General features: G+C 42.5%; 1 protein-coding gene across 2 annotated transcripts; it reads right to left on the reverse strand.

Annotated features, from left to right (window-relative positions):
* Window positions 1–3,462: 3,462 nt before the first annotated feature.
* On the reverse strand, window positions 3,463–20,543 carry MRPL42 (mitochondrial ribosomal protein L42). Of its 2 annotated transcripts, none has more exons than XM_061639574.1 (6): window positions 20,435–20,543; window positions 10,726–10,873; window positions 9,376–9,439; window positions 7,816–7,900; window positions 6,920–7,083; window positions 3,463–3,621 (listed from the first exon to the last, which is right to left on the reverse strand). In XM_061639574.1, exons 2-6 carry the CDS (start codon window positions 10,796–10,798, stop codon window positions 3,576–3,578), a joined length of 432 nt encoding a protein of 143 aa, XP_061495558.1. In that variant the 5' UTR covers window positions 10,799–10,873; window positions 20,435–20,543; the 3' UTR covers window positions 3,463–3,575. The 2 variants fall into 2 exon arrangements, with proteins under 2 accessions (XP_061495558.1, XP_061495559.1); XM_061639575.1 differs by having other exon boundaries at window positions 10,726–10,846; window positions 20,435–20,534.
* Window positions 20,544–22,352: the final 1,809 nt, after the last annotated feature.

Raw genomic sequence — 22,352 nt, forward strand, 5'->3', positions numbered from 1 at the left:
CCCATGCCATTGGATCAAAGCCTTTTTCTGTCAAGATTGTGTGTTGATCATTGTGCGCTGATCTCCCCACATAAAACAAATTTAAGCACAGGCGCCTTCCATAACAAAAGTCCCATGGCAATCGGCGAATGGCGACGGGAGCAGGACTGTGAAATCCAGAAGCCCCTAGTCATGAACTGGTACATTGGCGGTGGATACAAATTCAGATGGATCCTTTGTTAAAGACTTTATTTTGGAAGACAATCTTACTCGGTCACGAGTGATCGCCAAGAAGAATTTGAAGGAATTTCAAGTGAACAATTCCTCTGTAAGTTTGCAAAGAAATCAGGGCACAATAGACTTTATTAACAGTTCAGATCATTATGGTAGGATGATTTGCACAATATACATTTATTTCCTAGTCAGTTATTTAGTTTACATAACTATTTTGCACGTGGAAAATATGTATTTTAATTTGATATTTTTTTTTTGTAAACTTCACAAGTCATAGGTCCTAATGCATAAACTGGGGTTTATTTTTGTCATTACCTATCAAAATTTTCCCCCAGAAACCTCTTTCATAGTGACTGATGCTCCAACCCTTCTGCCCCCCATTTTTGTCTGTACCCACCCAATGAAAATTGTCTTGCTACACTCCTGCATGCACTGTCACTAATCAATAATTATTTTGCTACCAATGTTGTTTTCTCTAATTTGGCTTTTACAGTGCAATTCTAACCAGATCCATACAGAGTTCAGTGAGGCTTACTCCCAGGTAAGTGTGGTTAGGACTGCAGCCTTAATGTGTTATTTCTATTTTGTTTTTGAACTGTTCCTCTCTGTTCACATAGAACAAATACATAATTAAAATAGTAAACATTATAAATGGTTTCATAGTGGAGAAAAACACTTTTAAAATTATTGAGATCTCCCCAACCTCAACAAGCAAAACTTAAAGAAGTCTTTGTTTGAGATACACAAACACCTATAACTTAAGAGTGGCTACAGAATATTCCTTGGAAAAAGCTAAAAGAAATTTCATTAATTTTCCCAGGATGCCAGTCCATCATGTGGGTAGTAGTCTGCCATCTGGAGTTCAAGGACAGGAAATGCACTGAAGCTTACAGCTTGAGGAAGTAGTTAGGCATCACTGGCTTGCAGGCCCCAGTTTATTTCCTGTCCTGGCCCAAGGCAGATGTCTTAGTCCTACTCCCTACATGAGTTGGTTACTAACCACCTTTTTCTTTCTTTCTTTCTTACCTTTATCTTTCCCTCCTGTTCACCTTTTCCCCTTTTTGTTTGTTGATTCCTGGTGGCCCGGTTAGTAAATTGGTCTACTTCCATTTTAATGTTCTTTTCCAACTCATTATAAACCCTCTTCTGCAATAACATATTAAGTCTTTTATAACTTTACTGATCTAGAGAATCTGATGTTTGCCCCAAAGATCCACTCAGACATGGGCAGGGGCATGCCACATCCCTGGCTGCTGATCCACTAGAGTGGCTGGCTTCTGAAGGGCTTGCAGCCAGTGTGTGGATATATAATTGCTTGCTTACAGAGGCTGCTCTGAGGGAGCAGTTATCTCATGCAGGATTTGCAAGGTTGTCTTATTTTCAGCATGCAAAGTAGAAGCCATGACCATAAGCACAGTTAACTTGGAAGCAGACCCAACTGAATTGCATGATTGACACCCTGCATAGATAAGATGAAAATCAGAGTAAAAATTAGTTTTCAGATTTAAATCACAATCTCCTCACCCCACTTTATTAAACTCGCTGATTTATATGCATTTATATACTGGCCCAGTTGTTTCCAAGTTAAATGTTTTATAAGGACATAAGGTTCCGCTCACACAATGGGACTTAACAAAATGTATATACTGCTTGAATGTAAAGATTGCTAAGCAGTTTACAGAGACATTAAAATTATCAATAAAACAGTTAACAAATAATTAAAAACATTTAAAACAATTAAAATAGGTACCAACTAAATAACATTAAATGAAGCAACATCTATGTGTCTGGATAGGCTTGCCTAAACAAAAAGGTTTTAAGCAGGTGCCAAAAGGAATACAGTGACGATGCCTGCTTTTGGTCAATAGGCAGGCAGTTCCAAAGAATAGGTGCTGCCACGCTAAAAGAATGATTTCTTACAAGTGCGGAATGAGTATTATGTGGCACATGTAACTGCATGTTCTTCACATTGAAGTGGTCAAGCAGGAACATAAGCTGTAAGGCAGTCTTGCAAGTAAACTAGTCCCGAGTTAAGGGCTAACCAGTACATATCTCTTGAGCAGAGGTGTTATATGCTGGCATGATCTCACTCCTGTCAGCAATCTGGCTGCAGCATTCTGCACTAACTGCAATTTCCAGGTCAAGTGCAAAGGAAGCCCCACATAGAGTGCATTGCAGTAATCCAGTCTTGAAGATATTTATTTTAATATGTTTTTAACTATGTTTTGTTTTAATATGTTCTGAAGTATTTTAAGATGTTTTAAAGTGCTTTTAGTGTTTTTGTTTGCTGCCCTGGGCTCCTTCTAGGAGGAAGGGTGGGATATAAATATAATGTCACCAATGCTGGAACTACTGTGGCCAAGCTCTTCCAGTCCACTAGTGATTGTAGTTGTCTCACTAGGTGCAGCTAATAAAAGGTACTTCTAGCCACTCAGACTATGTGGGCTTCCAGTGCCCTAGCTGGATCCAGAAGCATCCCCAGTCTGGGTACCTGCTCCTTCAGGGGGAATGCAATCCCGTCCAAGGCAGGCAATTGACCAATTTCTCAGACACTGGAACTACTCACCCACACCACCTCCGTCTTGCCAGAATTCAAGCTCAGCTTATTTTCCTTCATCCATCCCACCACTGTGTCCAGGCACCAATCCAGTTTCCTCTCCTCCCACCTGTACCCCCAAAATCAGAGCTGATTGAGGGCACACTGGGAGCTGGAGGGGAGAGGAAATTTGCTTACTTGAACAGAACTGTAGCACATGATACAGCCCAAATTTTACAATCCATAGTTTCCAGCTGTGAGAAACTGCTAATCAATAAAATTGAGTAAATTATTCCTGGAAACACAGCTTTACTAGAATTCATTAGTTCCAATAGTAGGCATAGCATGAATCCTCCATGTGCATGCATTACTTGCAATAATGACTGGCAGTAGCAGCTTAATGTTTCTTCACATCACTCTTCACAGTCATTATGTTTCACTTATTTAGTGTCAGTCTCCTAGAAGTCTGAGGCATCCAGTTCTGTTTGCTATGCATTTCCTTCTTGACCTCTGGCTCCTGTTCACAAGTCTCATGACAAAGATGCCTTGAATTTCAACTCCTGTTTTAATGCAACTCTTCATTCAGCTGCAGTGTTAACCTTGTTGTTTCAGGTATATATCCTAGTAAATCAGCAAGCTGTTAGTGCAATCCTTTACTATAAAATTATGCACATCAAATCAACACAAAGAAATGGATTAAGCCACAAAGCAAGTTTTAGTTAGAAAAGAATTTAATACCATTATTTATAAAAGTACATTTAAAGAAATCTCATCTGCCGAGGGATAGTTTGCCATGATCACAAAGATGACAACGTGACGAACATGTTTATCTGTCTTTAGAGGTATTAGTTTTCTTGCGTCTAGTGTGATACCTTGAAGGAAAAAAATGGGAGAAATACATTCAGCTTGACTAAAAACATTTGCATCCTGTCATAAATTGTCATTTAAATACTCAGTTTTAAGAGACCACCAACCGTCATGTGGATACTGTATTTTTATGTTACAGTTGTTCTTTACAATCCTATGCAAAATATCTTGCATGTTTTTCTACTCAATCCAAAAAATTCACTATCCAAAAATTTCACTGATACAAGAACACCCTGTATCAGTATGTGGGCAAATCCAACTTCCAGCCGCACAGAGGAACAAGATTTTCCTAGAAATCCTATGTCCAGCCCCAGGCTCAGCACAGGATTAGACTGTGTCTCTCTTGCTAGTTGTACTAGAAAATACCTTGACTAAGACTTTTATTTCCAGATTAAACTACTGTCACCATGAAGAAGCTGTAGAACCGTACTGTAAAAACTCATGTCAAATTCTGGGGGCTGTGTGTAGCATAGGAAGCTTTCTTTTACTAAAGCAGACCACTGGTCCATGTAACTCAGTAATGTCTACACTGACTGGCAGCAGCTCTCCAGGGTTTCAGATTAGATCCTCTCCCAGCCCTACCTAGAAATACTGGTGATTGAACTGGGACCTTCTGCATGCAAAGCAGATGCTCCACCACTGAACTATAGCCCTTCCCCTTTTATCACAATGAACAGAGTAAGACCTGAGTAAAGTTAATACAGTGCCTTTTCCAGTCTGGTTCTAAGAGTGAAGAAATCAGGAGTGGCATCACGTCATGTATGAAGATCTATAAATATATGAAACTGCCTCATACTGCATCTGCTCATTGGTTCATCTAGTCCAGTGCAGCTCTCCATGGTTTCAAGCAGAGATCATTTTGATCACTCTGATACCCAATCCTTTGACTGCTGATATTGGGGACTGAACAGACACTGCATAAAAAGGAAATTCCCTACCACTGAGCCATTATGGCCCCTTTCATCCTTCGAAGGTACAGCACCTCAAATGGGCATATCAATGGCACCTAACCCCTGTGAGGTTGCACTGCATGTGTAATACAGCCTCCCCTTTATGCTAGAGAGGATGCCATACCACAGGCACATTTGTCCATAATGCCAGAAAGTTCAACCCTTTGGGCAGAAGGACTTCAACACACTTTCTGACATTTTGCGCTATAGGGTTGATGCAGACCCAGGTTTGGTGCTTTTGTCTATTTTTCATGGCCACAATAAGGCAATATTATTCAAATCCATCTGCTTGTGGTAGCACACCTGGAAATTGCTCAAACAGGTGGTTCGATAAGATTTAGAGTAAGGTTATTGCTGATAAATTGACACAAGAAGATAGGGTGGCCAGGGGTGTAACTGAGATGGACTCCTTTATAAAAGACTGGATACCTTTTCTATTGTTTGTCAATTCTAATTCAGGTGAATTAAACCTTTGCTGGCACATTAGTCTTTCTGGTGAGACACTTTGTCTTAAGGAGAGCTATGCTCTGACAGAGGTTCTGTTGTTGTTGTTCTGTGCCTTCAAGTCGATTACGACTTATGGCGACCCTATGAATCAGCGACCTCCAAGAGCAGCTGTCATGAACCACCCTGCTCAGATCTTGTAAGTTCAGGTCTGTGGCTTCCTTTATGGAATCAATCCATCTCTTCTTTGGCCTTCCTCTTTTTCTACTCCCTTCTGTTTTTCCCAGCATTATTGTCTTGTCTAGTGAATCATGTCTTCTCATTATGTGTCCAAAGTATGATAACCTTAGTTTCAACATTTTAGCTTCAAGTGATAGTTCTGGTTTAATTTTATCTAACACCCAATTATTTGTCTTTTTCGCAGTCCATGGTATGCAAAGCTCTCCTCCAGCACCACATTTCAAATGAGTTGATGTTTCTCTTATCTGCCTTTTTCACTGTCCAACTTTCACATCCATACATAGAGATTGGGAATACCATGGTCTGAATGATCCTGACTTTGGTGTTCAGTGATACATCTTTGCATTTGAGACAGAGGTTCTACTGTATGTCAAATGTCACTCCTTTGTTTTGCTTTTGGGTATACCTTAATTTACATGTTTATTGTATCTGCATCACAGTTTTAGACACGTCCACTCATATTGTTTTCTGAATAAAAAGCTACAGCCCCCTATCCTTTCTGGCAATGATCTTCCCGCAACCCTCAGCAGCTGCATGAGGTCCACAGTGACCTCTAATTGGCTGCCTTCATCTGGGAAGCAATTTTGCTTGCAGTTAGCCATTGATCCAGGTATGTATGGGGAGGCTGACCATCAGGCAACCAACTGAGTCTCCAATTCTCACTCCTGCTCTTCAAGAATTACTGAGAGACACATTCTACAGTTACAGTTTCTAGGACCCACCTCTGTTCATCACAAAGCTTGTTATACAGTCTGAAATCCAGACTGTCCAACCTCCTACCTGGAAAGGGAGAATAAATAGTCTCATGCACAGCCTCCCTAAGGCAGCCATGTGATAAGGACTAAATGGCTTGAAGGGGAAAAATAGCCCTAGGCATATGTGCAGAACACAGCACTTTTTATTATCAGGCAATGTTACAGAGGATTGGAAAGAACTACCACTCCTAAATGCACACAGTGGCAATGCACTGCATTGTTAATGGCAGCTGCCTATCCAGGCTCCCTTTCAGCCATTTATGGTGAGCAAGGGGCTGGGATGAGCAAAAGAAGAAAGGCATTTCCCCTTTAATTAAGACTAGCACCTGGGACATACTACAGAAGCTGCAATAAGAACTGAGAAGCCATCCAGTAAGACCTTTATTAAAATCACACACATAACTGTATAGTTAATATAATTCAATGTAAAGAGTGACACACAAGGAATGAACTTGGTATATTAGATTTTGTGTGTACGGAGGTGACTTTTAGGGGAACGGCCATAGTGCAGTGATAGAGCATCTGCTTGCATGCAGAAGATCTCAGGTTCGATTCCTGGCATCTTTAGGTAAGACTCGGAATGCCCCGTCTGAAACCCTGAAGAGTTGCTGTCAATCAGTTAAATGGACCAATGGTCTGACTCAGTATAAAGGCAGCTTCCCATGTTCCATTCTTCTCGTTGCATGAATGCCACCTCCCATACTGTTCTGGAGGGTTGAGGGACCCTCTCAGACAGAATGGAAGATGGCACTGGGGGAGGAAGGAATCGACAAGGTTGCCTCCTTCCCCTGTGCCAGTAGGAAATACCTTTGGTAGCTGGAAGGAGCCTTTCCATCTGTGGAACCCAATATGTATTCTGGTTTCCACAGTAGTTCTCTCATCCCCTTGCAAGGAATACCCTCAAAAATACTTACTGTCCCACAGGATACCAGCGATGTTTTGTCGTGTAAAACATTTTACTAAGTTCCTCAATTGTAGAGCCTTTCTTGTTCTTGAGGTCCTGCACTTCCAATCTAGATTTCAGGACTTGGTCATGTGTTTCTTCTCTATAATCCACTGGATCTAGTTGTGGAATGGGCTGTTTAAAGAAAAAAATTAATAAATGCAAACTAAAAATGTATTTTTCCCCAAAGAGAATTCATAAACCCATGTGCTTATTGACAGTACAGTTATCAAGTGTGAAGGTGTTACTTCAGACTGAACCTAATTTGCCAGATTGTTGCCCACATAGTTTGAAACAAGCAAAAAATCCTACTGGTCACAGCATTTTGAATCTTTTCACTCCAAACAAACTCATTGGTCTGCGTCTGTGTTAGAATTGCTTAATATGTTTTTTAATAATGTTTTTAACCCTTTTAAAAACTTTTTTAAAATGTTTTTAACGCTGTTTTGTTTTAATGTATTTTAAGATCTGTTTTTATGTTTTAAAGTCTTTTAGCGCTTTGTTTGCTGCCCTAGGCTCCTGCTGGGAGGAAGGGCGGGATACAAATAAATAAATAAAAATAAATAATTGGTCCCATCTGTTTCTTGCACTGTCACCTGTCTCTGTTCTGTACCCTCTCAGGAATAATCTCCTACAGTTTGCTGCATATATTGCCATGGATCTGCACTTTTCTTCTCAGTGATCAAACAAAACATTTAAGCTATGCTAGTGTGCCAGACTTAGTTTTGAGCACACAGCTATTCTGTTCTTCTTGCATCATATTCATAGTAAAGGATAACTACCAAGAACAAATTGGAAGTCTACCCAAAGACTAGCTATGTTCTCCAGATAAAAATCAGGAAGATGCATTTATGCAGATTCACTTACTCTTGTGTGTTCATATGGAATGTCCACTGAAGGATGATAGCAAACAATAGTCTTTCCATTTGATGTCATACCAAGTTCCACTTTGCTAAAAAATAAAATTAGTAATAATGCTCAATATTTTTTGCTGTTTTGAAGGGATGATGCTGGAGAAGGCATTTTGTTTTAATTAAGATGTTTGCATAATTAATATAAATATTAATGAAAAACACCCAGAATAGAGGCTAGACTTCAAGTCAAGTTTTATATAATATTTAATAAAATTTATTTAATTTCTTTGTTTTAAATTTGTTCTAATAGATAAAAAGTGGTCTCTAGTTGTCCAATAACATAAATGCTTGTTTTATTTTTCCATAGTCTTTTGTAATGTGAAATCTTTGTCATGCACTTTACAGCCAGTCTTCCACAGTGAGTAAGCAGAGATTTGGATTTTGTTCCAGTTCTTTGCACTAGAATATACACTACAAATTAATGAGTTATTTACAAGATGTAAGTGTTGACATCTTGTTCAAACAATCCTAATAGAGTATCTGGCTTCAGTAGCGGTTCTTCTCTCATAATTCGTCTCATCATCATAACAATAGATTTCCAGATATTTATTGTTTGCTCACTGAAGGGCATTTTTATGGACCTACTGAACATATTTATAAACATCTCAATTAGTAAGCTTATTAGACAAAGAGCACAGAGTCCTTCATTTACATTGACTAAATCTAATTGTTCTGGATTTCTTTGAAGGATTGAGGGCAAGGTATGACAATACTACTTAATACCACAACCAGGGCTGTTGAACCCAAGTTCCTTGACAGCAAGTACAACCAACATAATGCCCTAATTAGATGTTCAGCTTTTCTCTTGCATCTGTGTGGTTGCTATCAGTAGTACATAGGAAAATTAAGCTGCCTTATACCAGTTCAGATTATCTGCCCATCTGAGTTTTCTAGAATCTGGCTAGTAGCATTTCCCCAGGGTCTAAAACAGAGTTCTTTCACATCATTTATTCCTAATTCATGTTCCCGCCTCCCCCATTTTCTTCAAGGTCTTCACATCTCTGCAACAATCCAGCTTCACTAAAATAATTGGACATTTTCTTTGATATTGATGGGAAATAAATACAACTATTCTACAATTCATTAAGTATTTCAGCAGTATGAGTGGACTGACAAGTTTTGCTACTTCTTGTATAGCAACCGGCATTCTTGTGTCCAGGTTGCCATATGACAGACTTTTGAAATGAACATTGGGTTAAATCAGAACAGCTTACTACAGGGGTTCCCATACTCTGACCCTAGACCACCAGTGGTGATCCATGAACTTCATTCTGGTGCTCCATGACATTTCTGTGCATGGGTCCTTGAAGATGAGATGGCACATCCATCACATTGAGTATTCATACTGATTTTTAATCATATTTTATTGCTTCTTTTATTTCCTATTTTGTATTTTATTGTATTACAATTGTTACTACAGGCAAAAAAATCATTAAGTGATCTGCCAAGAGCTTCAGCAATTTTCAAGTGGTCCATGGGACACAAGCTGGGGAACCACTGGCTAAATACATACCAATTATAGTCATCAGGAAGAGGTGAATATGTAGATTTGGGGCAAGCACAATATATGCGTGCATCTGAAAATACAAAAGTAAAGCAACAGAGGTAGACAACAGCAAACTCTGGCTACCTTTGAACACAGTGAGCACAATTTGACCATCATAATAACCTATATTTCTAATCTGGGGACTGGTGCACACAAATATAAAGTTATCTCACTTTTCAAAGCCCTGTGGGATTGCAAAAGTTTCCATAGTGCCATACAGTTTGGAAATAAAATCAACCATAACCCATTATAGAGTATACACACAGACAGGAAGACAGTATAATAGAGGAGGTTACCCAGCCCTATACTACCCCTCCCAATTGATAGCCAAGAATTCTTCCCTCCTCCCCCCCGCCCTCTGCTCAATGCAAGGGAGACCCTTCCTCAGCTTTAGGCACTGTACTGCACAGCTGCCACTCAACACTGTATGTTGCTGATAGAAAAAGAAAGCCCAGTGCTGTTTGCCACCTCATCTGCCTCTCCTGCTTCAGCTGGTATCACTTAAGAAGAAGGAAGAAAAGCAGGCTGGAGCGGGGGGGGGGAGGGATCCATACCATCGTGGGAGGATTAGGTATGGCTGGGCAAATGACAGCCTTTGGGAAGCTGGGTGAACACCATTCAGTAGCACTCACACTCTATGCCAGTCTCCCCCAACATGGCTGTGCACCCATCAGCCCTAGCATCATACAGCCATGTTAACTGGGGGTTATGGGAGTGGGAGTCCAACACCACATGGAGGGCACCAGCTTGGGGAAGGCTGCTCTATGTGGAGTACTCTGGGAGGGAGAAGTGAGAAAGAATAAAGAGGAGGGCTTCACTTTTCCAGCATGCACAGATGCTATGTCTGCCAGCCTACCCAGGGTTCCCCTGCTGCTGTTGCTGCTCCTCCTCCTCTCCAACAGGGCACTTGGGCATTTATTCTTGCTTCTTGAAGTCTGCCTGAGAGCCAGCGCAATAACTCCAGCAGCTAGGCTTGGATGGGAAAAGAAAGAAGCTTCTCTTCTTGTACAAGCTGAGTGCCAGTGAACTACCTTTGTTGCAGCAGAGCTGATTCAGTCATACTCACCTTGGGTGGACATAAAAACTTTTCTCTCCACCTAGATGCACAAGCTGCTTAGCTCTATAGAGGTAGCAGCATTATTAGTTTGCGTGCAAAGCACCTCACTACATTAGAGAGTTATAAGAGTCAATACATCACCAGCTGCCAGGGACCTTTGAAGAGCATCCCTGTGTGTTACAAGCCTCTTTTCTTCAGATAAAAAAAGGCATTTTACTAGCATCCAGTGAAATTATACATACATAGTCTACAATGCTTACCAGGTAACAGAACTTGCTTGGTGAAAGCTGCCAAACGCATCCACACAGCCCTGGATAACACAGCCACGGCCATGCTAGCAGGCAAAACAGCTGTCACTTCAAGGTGATGCTTGGAGAAAATCTGTATGGTTCAGTCCAAGTTTCGTCACTGTTTGGTTGCCAATAGTTTGTCAGTGCATTAGTCACAACATATGTTCACAGTTTGCAAGTCACTATTATACAGCCACGAGAGAGGCTGTATACTATAGCCAACGTGAATTTTCACACTCCGCAATGTTAAATTGAAATATCCCCCATGCCATTCTGATACTTCCCATAAGCTCATTTCAAAACAAAACCTTACAAAACTTATAGTCCTGGACTCAGAAACGCTTGCTTAACAAACCTCTCAATTTTCATGGCAATACACAAAACAGTCAGAGAGAATAAAGAGTTCAAAGTCTAAAGAGAAAGAAAAAAAACCCAGACACCTTTTGGACTTTTTTCTGTCAGAGTTCTCATAATCTGTTGAAATTCATTAAAAATCAGTCATGTTCACAGAGGACCTGTAATCCTGTTACTGACCTTGCCCCATACTCTGACCTTCATCTTCTCCAGTTTAAAAGTTAAAAAAGCACCTGACTGATTTTTAATTAATTTAATAAATTTTACATTGAACTGAATGATAATGTCAGGCATGCTCAGTAAGAGCCAACTGTCAGTGTTCTAAAAGCCAGACTCACAGCTGCTGGGCTTGCCTAATCAGGGGGCCACACCCACACCAGACTTTGATTTCACTTGAGACAGTCATGGCTTCCCTCAGAGTATCCTGGGAAGTGTAGTTTGTGAAGGGTGCTGAGAGGAGACTGCTATTCTCCTGACAGAGAAGGTCCAGTGGCCAGAGTGGTTTAACAGTCAGCCACTCTGATTGAAGCTCTGTGAGGGGAACAGGGCATCTCCTAGCAACTCTCAGCACCTTTCACTAACTACACTTCCCAGGATTCTTTGGGAGAAGCCATGACTGTCTAAAATGAAATAAAGGCCTGGTGTGGATGTAGCCAGGGACAACTTTGGTTTAAATTTGGGTGGGAGGCTACATGTGCCTGCTGTAGAATAAAAAGGTGGGGGAAACGCTGAAAAGCAATGATACTGTTCACAGTATTTTCCTTTTGGAAAGGAAAGGGGCTTCCCCTCTGCCCAGTGCCCACCCATCCAATCTCCTCCCTGCCCCTCCCCCAGGTCAGTGTTGGACTACAACCTGGGAGACCAGGGTTCAAATCCCCATACAGCCATGAAGGTCACTGGGTGGCCTTGGGCCAGTCACTGCCTCTCAGCCTCAGAGGAAGGCAATGGTAAAACCATTGTGTTGGGCCAGAGGGACAGGCTGGGAATCCTTTTGGTGTACCGCCCACCTTGCTGCCCAATGGCTTCCCTAACTGAGCTGGCGGAAGTGGTCTCGGATATATTGTTGAGGTCCCCCAGACTAATAGTACTGGGGGATTTCAACATTCATGCCGAGACCACTTTGTCTGGGGCGGCTCAGGACTTCATGGCTTCCATGACAGCCATGGGGCTGTCTCAATATGTTAGTGGTCCAACACATGTATCGGGGCACACTCTAGACCTTGTTTTTGCTACTGAGCATGGGGAAAGTGATCTGGATGTGGGGAGTTTTACAACACTCCCTTTGTCATGGACAGACCACTGCTTGCTGAAGTTTAGACATTCAGTAACCTCTTCCCTCTGCAAGGGTGGGGGACTTATTAAAATGGTCCACCCCCGGAGACTAATGGATCCTGAAGGTTTTCAAAGGGCTCTGGGGGATTTTCCGGCTGATAGGACTGGCGCTCCTGCTGAAGCCCTGGTCGCTCTGTGGAATACGGAGATGACCCGGGCTGTAAACACGATCGCTCCTGCACGCCCTCTCCTGTGTAGAGCTCATACAGCTCCATGGTATACTCCGGAGCTGAGAGCGATGAAGCAAGATAGGAGGAGGCTTGAGCGGAAATGGAGACGAACTCCCGACGGATACAATTATGCGCTGGTTAGTGCTTCGACTAAGCTCTATGTAGGAGCAGTGAAGGCAGCTAAAAAACATCATTTTGCTGCCACTATTAAATCATCTCTTTGCCGCCCAGCGGAGCTCTTTCGAGTTGTCCGGGGGCTTCTCCATTCAAACCCTCCGGACACGGTGGAATCATCGGAGGCCCGCTGTAATCAGTTTGCCGATCACTTCCAGAATAAGATCTCATGTATCCGCCGGGACCTAGACTCTCAAGTTATAGCAGTAGATCCTAGTGAGGTGTCCGGAGCACAGTCTTGTCCTGTTTTGTTGGATGAGCTTCAGTTGGTTCAACTCGAGGATGTGGACAAGGTGCTTGGACAGGTACGTGCAACCACTTCGGTACTGGATCCTTGCCCCTCCTGGCTGATAAAAACTAGCAGGAATGGAACAGGTAGCTGGGCCAAGGAAGTGATAAATGCCTCTTTACGAGAGGGAGTGGTCCCGGGCTGTCTGAAAGAGGCAGTGGTGAGACCACTCCTGAAAAAGCCTTCCTTGGACCCAGACAATTTTAACAGCTACAGGCCAGTGGCGAATGTTCCATTCCTGGGCAAGGTCTTGGAACGGGTGGTTGCTGGCCAGCTCCAGGCGCTATTGGATGAAACTGATTATCTAGATCCATTTCAATCGGGTTTTAGGCCCGGTTTTGGCACTGAGACAGCCTTGGTCGCCCTGTACGATGACCTATGTCGGGAAAGAGACAGAGGGAGTGTAACTCTGTTGATTCTCCTTGATCTCTCAGCGGCTTTTGATACCATCGACCATGGTATCCTTCTGGAGAGGCTCGCGGAGTTGGGAGTTGGAGGTACTGCTTGGCAGTGGTTCCGCTCCTACTTGGCGGGTCGTCTCCAGAAGGTAGTGCTTGGGGAACATTGCTCGACATCGCGGGCTCTCCAATATGGGGTCCCGCAGGGGTCAGTTTTGTCCCCCCTGCTTTTTAATATCTACATGAAGCCGTTGGGAGAGGTCATCAGGAGTTTTGGAGTGCGTTGTCATCAGTATGCTGATGACACGCAGCTCTACTTCTCCTTTTCATCTTCTTCAGGTGAGGCTGTCGATTTGCTGAACCGTTGCCTGGCCTCGACAATGGACTGGATGAGAGTTAACAAACTGAAGCTCAATCCAGACAAGACTGAGATGCTGTTGGTGGACGGGTTCTCTGATCGGATGGTGGATATATACCCTGTCCTGGACGGGGTTACACTCCCCCTAAAGGACCGGGTTCGTAGTCTGGGAGTCTTTTTAGACTCTTCCCTCTCACTTGAGGCTCAAGTAGCCTCGGTGGTTAGGAATGCGTTTTACCAACTTCGGTTGGTAGCCCAGCTACGTCCCTATTTGAGTAAAGAGGACCTTACATCAGTGGTACATGCTCTGGTAACCTCACGTTTGGATTACTGTAATGCACTTTACGTAGGGCTACCTTTGAAGACAGTTCGGAAGCTACAACTAGTGCAAAATGCGGCGGCCAGATTGCTGACAAGGACCAAGCGGTCCGAGCATATAACACCTGTTCTGGCCAGCTTGCACTGGTTGCCAATATGTTTCCGGGCTAGATTCAAAGTGTTGGTATTAACCTATAAAGCCTTATACGGTGCAGGACCACGATACCTTGCGGAACGCCTCTTCCGATATGAACCGGCCCGTGCACTACGTTCTGCTACGAAGGCCCTCCTCCGGGTTCCAACTCACAGGGAGGCCCGGAGGGTGATGACAAGATCTAGGGCCTTCTCAGTGGTGGCCCCCGAACTATGGAACAGTCTCCCTGAGGAAGTACGCCTGGCCCCGACTCTGCTCTCCTTCTGGCGCCAGGTCAAAACCTTCCTATTCTCTGAAGCATTTTAAGTTACATTGATCTAATTTTAAAAATGTTTATTGTATTGTTGATTGTATTTTAATATTATTTTGTTATTCATTGTATTTTTATACTATTTTATGTTCACCGCCCAGAGAGCTATCGCTAGTCGGGCGGTATATAAATTTAATAAATAAATAAATAAAAATAAATAAATAAATAAAACCCCCTCTGAATCCCGTTTACCATGAAAACCCTATTCATAGGGTCACCATAAGTTGGGATCGACTTCAACGCAGTCCATTTCCATTTTCAAACATGATTGCACAGAAATAAATCCCATTGAACTCAAAAAGTGTGCAAATGATCAAAACCACGCTCCCTTCTCCTCCCTGCTATCCCTTCCCTCTTGCCCCTTGTGATGTTCCTGTATTAATGTATATATGGTAAGTGCTGTTTGTATAGAAGATATGTGGTAAGTGGAATGAAAGAGGAGGGGGGAGTAAATGAGCAGTAGAATGCTGGATGATTGGCTGAGTGTTTGGATGGCTGAGAGTATAAATGACAGTTGAATCTGGGTGGACGTGAGTGGGTTGTTTTGGTGGAGTTTGGAGGTGGGTGTGAGTTGGTGTATGTCAGGAGAGTGTGGAGAAAGAGGGAGGTGGAGTTCGGATTAGTAATAAGTCAAATATCACAGTAATTGATAATGATCTACAAGCTTATGGTTTCATCTAAGTTATCTTGTTATTAATGTTATTTAATAAATACTATTTTGGTTTACCAAAGGCCTGATCCTTGGCTGGGGTTTCACAGACCAGAAGGGAGGGTAAGGTAATAACCAAGGCTGAAGGGAAACAGTAACAAATGGTGGCAGCGGTGAAGAGAAGATAACATTATAAGTATCCAGAGCAACCCCGAGTTATGAGTTATCTGCATTGATACAAGGGGGTTGGGAACAGCATAGGCACGCAGTCACGAATGTAACCGGATAGAGAGACTCAGGCAAGGTCTCTGGGAACATTGGTTGTAGAACGTGACTGGTGGTGCTGCCTAGCAGGGGGATCTATTGAGATCTGTGCTAGAGCGGAGAGAGAAACCATAAAAAAGGACAGTCCGGACTGGTGGAGTCCCTGGTGGTGCCTAGTGAAAGGCAGTAGCCACGAGCAGGTAGGAACCTGACAGGGAGAGCCAGGGAAGGGCGTCACACCCCTTCCCTCCCCTTCCCCCTCCAATCCCCTCCCCCTGGTCAGTTTTACCTATCTTAAGCATGATTATTCCTCCTCCCCTCCCCTCTTCCCTGCCCACTCCAGCCGTCCCTCCCTCCCCCTCAGTCAGTTTTACCTATCCTAAGCATGATTGCACGGGAGTAAATCTCACTGAACTCAATAAACATGCAAATGATCAAACCTGTCCTTCTCCTCCCCTCCCCTCCTCCCTCCTCCCCTCCCTCCTCCCCTCGTCATTCCCTGTAGTCGGTTTCACCTATCATAAGCATGATTGCAGGGGAGTAAATCCCACTGAACTCAATAAGCATGCAAATGATCAATCCATTCTGGGCAAGCTTGCACAGGATACCATTTCTTGTTGGCTTATTGGCCGTACTACCAATGTGTTTTTTCATCAAGTCTGAAATGTTTCAAGATGTATGGGAAAGGAGCTGTGTTATCAGCTATGCCTGGCCTGAGAGAGCAGACATCCAAGGCCAGACAGGTTGTCATGGTAACGGAAGATAACAGCTGGGAAAGTTGTAACAGCCTGCTGTTGGTTCTTCCTTCTGTCTGTGTCTTGTCTCTGAACTGAGAGCTTCTCCTTGAAGGGGGGGGGGAACTCTACATGTATCTACTTTAAAAGCCTTTGGCCTTAATGTCTAAGTAAAGACTCTGAAACTTTCTCAAGCCTCTGTGATGATTCTTTACCATCTTACATCCAACGTAACGTGTTGTTTCACGCAAGAACTGCCAACCATCAACATTTCTTACCTCCTGGATTAAAAAGTAGAGAAATTCACTAATAGGCAAAAACCCTTGTGCTTTAAGAATGTACCTATAGCCAACATATATTTCTATCAAACTTTAAAAAGCAGGGAAATTGGGCAGCTATAATGAATGCACCAGGGGAGCAGGAGACCTGACCTCCTCTCTGAGATATTGGACTGCCCTACAAATTTGTCAAAATGCAAACACAATTTGGTTTGGTCTTTCACAGTCCAATCCACTTGCTGTGTAGCTTGGAAGAAATTCGTAACATGTGCCTCTGAGCATATGGTGAATGGTGGCAACACCTGCAATCAAGCCCAAATAATAGAAACAAGACATGTGCTGTGCTGATCTTGTTTTAGCAGGGAGGTAGCAACATTGTTAAGACAGTTGACATAGTTCAGATAGTCATTTTAAATATGTCTGATTCCGTTTGCAATTTTAGTGAAGTTTCCTATAGGAAATCATTTTCTTTTGCTTCTATTTCTGCAATTGGAGTACAGCAACACTTTGCAAAATTTACACTGAAAAACTCCAAAAATAATTGTGGAATAATGGCACTGATTATTCTGCAAAATAATCTCCAATGGACATGAGGAGTGCCTCAGTTTGCACAAGATAAAACAGTGGGGGTGGAATATATTCTAGCAAAATTCTAGGTGTGCTCTGTTTTTAATTGACTGTGTCCACCTTGCCTTAAATGAAGTGATTCAAACATAGCAGGCTGAAAACATGCATCCTCTTTTTTCCAACAGCTAGAGTCATTGCTGAAGTAGCAACACATTGTAATCAGTCTGATTTTACATCAAACTGCAGTTTCAGATTCAACTGTGAATGCACCCAAAATAGAAATAGAACATAATCTTCAATTTGAAACACAAAAGGCTGTCTTCACCATCATATGACACTGACCAATAAAAAGGCTTTGAAATTAATAAAAATAAATTTGACACAGGTTTCTAGAATGAATATTGAGAGAATTTTTTTTCTAGATTACATTCTCTGTAGAAACAATAGTGACACAGGAATGAAGCAAATTAAGAAGAACACCCAACAAACATACAAAAATGTAATCTTTGGAGATGGCAGGTGTTGCCATCACTCACCATATGCTCAGAGGCACATGTTACCAAATTCTTCCAAGGTACACAGGAAGTGGATTGGACTGTGAAAGACCAACCCAAATGGTGTCTGCATTTTGACCAATTTGCAGGGCAGTCCAATATCTCAGAGAGGAGGTCAGGTCTTCTGCTCCCCTGGCGCATTCACTATAGCTGCCCAATTTCCCTGCTTTTTAAAGTTTTGATAGAAATATCTGTGGGCTATAAGTACATTCTTAAACCGTAAGGTTTTTTGCCTACTAGTTAATATAGTTTTTATATAGCTCTTCTAGGCTTTTATTGCTTAGCATTTTGCTACACAAAGTCCCTACAATCTTTGCCTTATCTTCCTATGACAAACGTGGGGAACCTTGGGCCAGGAGCCAAATGTGGCTCTTCAGGTCTCTTTTCTTGGCACACAGGACTCTCTTCAAGATACGTCCCTCATTAGCTCTGTTTCGCGCCATCCTCAAATGCTTTGGGCTGGTTGAAATACATCCTTGATCTAAGATAATGCCTCTTGCCACTGCCCGTCAGTGTAATCAGTACTGAGCTAGACAGACCAATGAGTCTGGTGCAGTTATTAGGTAGCTTCCTCTGTGTATGTATGTGCATGTAAGAATCTCTGACTTGTGGCTGGAATGTAGTCTAATGGTACAAGAGAGTCACATTGATTGCTCCACTCACTTTTGACTCTATCCCATTTTGTGCCTCATGCTCCACCTGCCACTGTCATGAGACTCTGGAAGGTTGCCCATTGAGGACTGTAGCCATTGCCCTGCAGCAGCTTTTAAGTTGTGGAATTCCTTCCCCACAGATGTGCACCTGGCATAAGCTGAAGACACACCTCTTTATCCTGGCCTTCGACACCTGAGAGTCACGTTTTCAGGACCCACCCTATTCTGTGGCTGTAATTTATCTCAACTGTTTTTAATATTGCATTTTAAATTGTTGTTAACTACCCTGGGACCTGCTGGTGAAGGGCGGGTTATAATTAGTATTCACTGTACCAGTTCTGCAGATGGGAAGTTTATCCAGCCCTAGTCTCAAAAGGCAATATGATAGTTTCATAACTGAGTCATGACATTTCCAAAGACGGTAATCAAAAAGCGTATGAGCCATGTAAGAACAATTCCTTCCCCTGCCCCCCCATTTATTTTAAATACTTCTGTCCTGTGTTTCTACACCAAGTATCCAAGGTAGCCAAGACAAATTGGCAATGCAAGTCTGTATATGTCTATGTAGAAGTAAATTCCCACTGAGTTCAATGAAACTTACTCCCAGGAAAGCAGGGACAGGATTGCACCTAATAAAAATTCAGCAATCCAAAATAAGAATATCACATAAAAAACAACAGCACAATAATTAAAGGGCTTCAGACACCTCCATCCACTAACAAAACTGATCTAACTTGGCACCTAAAGGAGATCAGAATAGATAACAAGATCTTACAATCATGCAGGAATGTCTACGGCTGGACTGCCACCACACTCTTGAACATCTTATCCCTAAACAAGAAATTAGCAACTGTTTAAACAGTTTGCCAAGTCATCCTGGTCCAACAAGATATTTTTCAGGAGTTATTTCACTCCTCCCTCCCAGACCCTTCCCAGGAATAAGAAGGTAACGGCCATGATGGAGAGGCCTGCCCAGGCTCAAGTTGCCAATTGTGCTCCCATCTGCTGCTTACTGGGGTGCCTGATGTTGCTGCTACTGCACTGTCCTTGGCACAACCGTGGTCTCCTGCTACCACTGGTGCCCCCCCCCAGCTATAGAGAGTCACCACGGCTTTTGCTGTTACAGCAAGTAGTGTCTAACTTCAAACAGTATTTGCAACAGGGTTCTCTTTAGTGCGGGCCTAAACCTCACTCTGAAGAAAGGCCCCTCTTTTCAATGAGAGGCATGTAGCCTGAGATGGCCTTGAGGTGCAACTGTGCTGCTGCATTGCCACAATGGCAGCAAACACTGTTTAGTGTTTATTAACCTTTGACAGAGTTGGTTAAACTTTAAATAAATGATTATTAAACTTTTGTCATTACTAGTAATCTTCATCTGTAAGGCTGTCAGAACCATATTTAGGCAATTTGGGCAAAATTCTTTACAATGAATTCCACTTATTGCACTCCTAAGATTTTCAACATGGGAAGCAAAAATAAGTATCCTATGTGTGTCTTAATCAACTGGCTTTATACTCAAGCCCATTTAATCTGTACATGTGTATGCACTTTTACAAGTACTGTAGCTCCAAGTTCTCCCAGCCTAGGGCAACAAGGGTCAACACAGTACTATATTTACTGCACTGCAGATATTCACACAGGCGAGTTGTAGAAACTCTAAAGCCCAATGGCAAAACTTTCCTACTACGGCAGAGTGCGACAGCTTAACACTAACTCGGCTCAGTTTTTACGTTGCGCCTCTAGAGTTTTACTCTCACTGTGAAGAGGATTAGGAGAACTAGGAGTGAAAATGAGCCCTAATGACACGATCAGGGCATTCTCTAATGGGGAGGGGAGAGCCCTTTTGCCTCACCCCGTTTTCCCACTCCGCATACTGTGTTACGCCCAGATAGCAAACCTTTGAAACGACTGGGGAAAGGGCTTGAATGAGCTGCCCCGATAGATTTCAACGCAAGGGTGCTACTTTCTCCCACAGGTGAAACGAGACAAGGATTCTCGAGCACCAAACCACCAGCACCCCTTCAAAGTTAAGGCTTTAACTCTTCGTGCTTGTGACCTACCTGGTCACCTCTCAAACATTCCAGAGCTTAATTCAGGAAAGATGACGATAAAAGGCAGCTTACCTGAGCGAACTAGTGCAGCAATGGAGCCACCTTGTCTTGGAGGAACCGTCAGCATTTTCCTTTACGACAAAAAGGAACTCGCAGCCCAACTTCCGGTGGCTGTTCTAATTAGCCTAAAGCACATTGGGAAATGTAGTTTAGGTAAGAGCCCTTAGAAAGCTGTTCAGCTGATTCTTTCTTTTTTATTTCTTGTTTTTAATTTTAAGTGGCTGGTTAATAGTCGGTTGCAGAAAAAGAAAAAAAAGCAAAAGAGAAGCATTTTGTGGTATCTTAAAGACTGACACATTTATTATGGCATGAGCCTTCCTGGACCATAGTAAAATATGTTGGTCTTGAAGGTACCATATGAGTTTCGTTGTTTTTACTGTGCTTTTAGTGGTAGTTCAGTACGGAAACCTTCTCCCCACACCCTGCGTACAACTGGAAAGGGGTGATGCAGGAACATTTCCTTTACAGCCAGATATCTCTTCCTGACTTTAGCTGGGGAAGCTTTTTCTGCTATGGGAAAGGCCCACAGTTAAATGGCAGAGTACATGCTTTGCATGGGAGATGCCTGGTATCTCCCAGAAGGGTTAGGAAAGATTACTGCCTGAAAGCTTAGAAAGCTGCTGCTAGGCAATGTTGGCAATACTGAACTGGGTCTAACTCTGTATAAGGCAACTTCCTAAGTTTCCTCTTTAGGAGGGCAGGAACGTTAGTGGTAGTAGAGCACATATTTTGCATGCAAAATGTGCCAAATTGAACTCCTGGGATTTCCAGGTAAGGCTGCGAAGAACATCTGTGTGAAACCCTCAAGAGCTGCTGCCAGTCAGTGCCTGCAGTACTGAGTTATATAGCCTATAGTCTGACTCAGTTTAAGCCAGCTTCCTATATTCCTAGTGCGAGTTGAAAGGTGATAAATGCTTCATCTACCCAACTTCTGTATGCCAGGCAGCTTTTTAGGACTGAAGAGCCCTGCAAGATGAGAAATGTACAACTTTGTCCACAATTTGTGGAGAGTGAATTCCACTCAGCTGCTTATGGAGACTGTAATGTTTCATAGGCAAGGTAGCAGGTGTGTGTGGGTGTGTATTATTAGATACAATAAAAGGCACAGCTCTTTACCTTTAATCAGTATGAACCAGAAGGAATTCAGCAAATCCAGCCTTTTTGTTGCTGTGGTTTATGGCACATACAAAGTGCCTTTTTCTGTGCTAATATTTAAGACACAGCATCCCTGGTTACCCTAGATGGTGTTAAATACTTGGGCCCAAATATTAAGCTGTTATAGGTAAACATGTTTTTTCTCAACCACACTGTAAGTAGTTGGGTAAAGCTGCCAGTTAGCCAGAAAAATAATTAAACAGCAGCCTAATGCACAGCAATTTTGCATGATAAATATTTCCTATGTGGTAGAATATGCAACATTTCTCATTGTTAGGCTGTGTAAGAACAGGGCCAGAAAATGAAAATATGACAACCCTAAAAAAAGCCTAAAATCTAATTAGCATCTGAAAAAGCTTCATTTTTGGCATAGCTCTATGAATAGAGTTTCAAAATCTATGCACTTGAGCTGGAATGCAGCTGTTGACTTTAAAAAGTCTTTGTAGGAAGCAAAGTTGCAGCAAGGAGAATTTGGTGTACTTGGAAAGGGGTTGGCTGATAATTTCACAATGTGACAAGAGCAAAGAGTTGAGTTACAGTTGCATCTCAAAGGAATATGCTTCTAGGAAGGGATTTTTCTTTCTCAGTGTCAGCTTCTCACAAGTTTTGTAGTTAAATCATGATTATATAAACTTGAAAAATATTTAAAACAATGGGAAAGCAATTAGGAACTTTTAATTTAGAGCTGGCAAAGCCAGGAATAAGCCACAGGATTTAGGATGAAACAGGGAAGCAAAAGGCAATGCGAGGTAATATGTTTGTGAGGAGGCCAAAC

This window comes from Rhineura floridana, chromosome 8 (assembly GCF_030035675.1).
Source record: "Rhineura floridana isolate rRhiFlo1 chromosome 8, rRhiFlo1.hap2, whole genome shotgun sequence".
Lineage (NCBI taxonomy): Eukaryota > Metazoa > Chordata > Lepidosauria > Squamata > Rhineuridae > Rhineura > Rhineura floridana.

Bases quoted from the DNA above. Each gene is read 5' to 3' on its own strand.
- MRPL42 (XM_061639574.1), bottom strand. From the start codon at position 10,798: ATGGCCGTGGCTGTGTTATCCAGGGCTGTGTGGATGCGTTTGGCAGCT. The intron at 9,440-10,725 runs GTAAGCATTGTA...TTGTATTTTCAG, and splicing joins CAAGCAAGTTCTGTTACCTG to ATGCACGCATATATTGTGCT. The intron at 7,901-9,375 runs GTATGTATTTAG...TTTATTTTTTAG, and splicing joins CTTCCTGATGACTATAATTG to CAAAGTGGAACTTGGTATGA.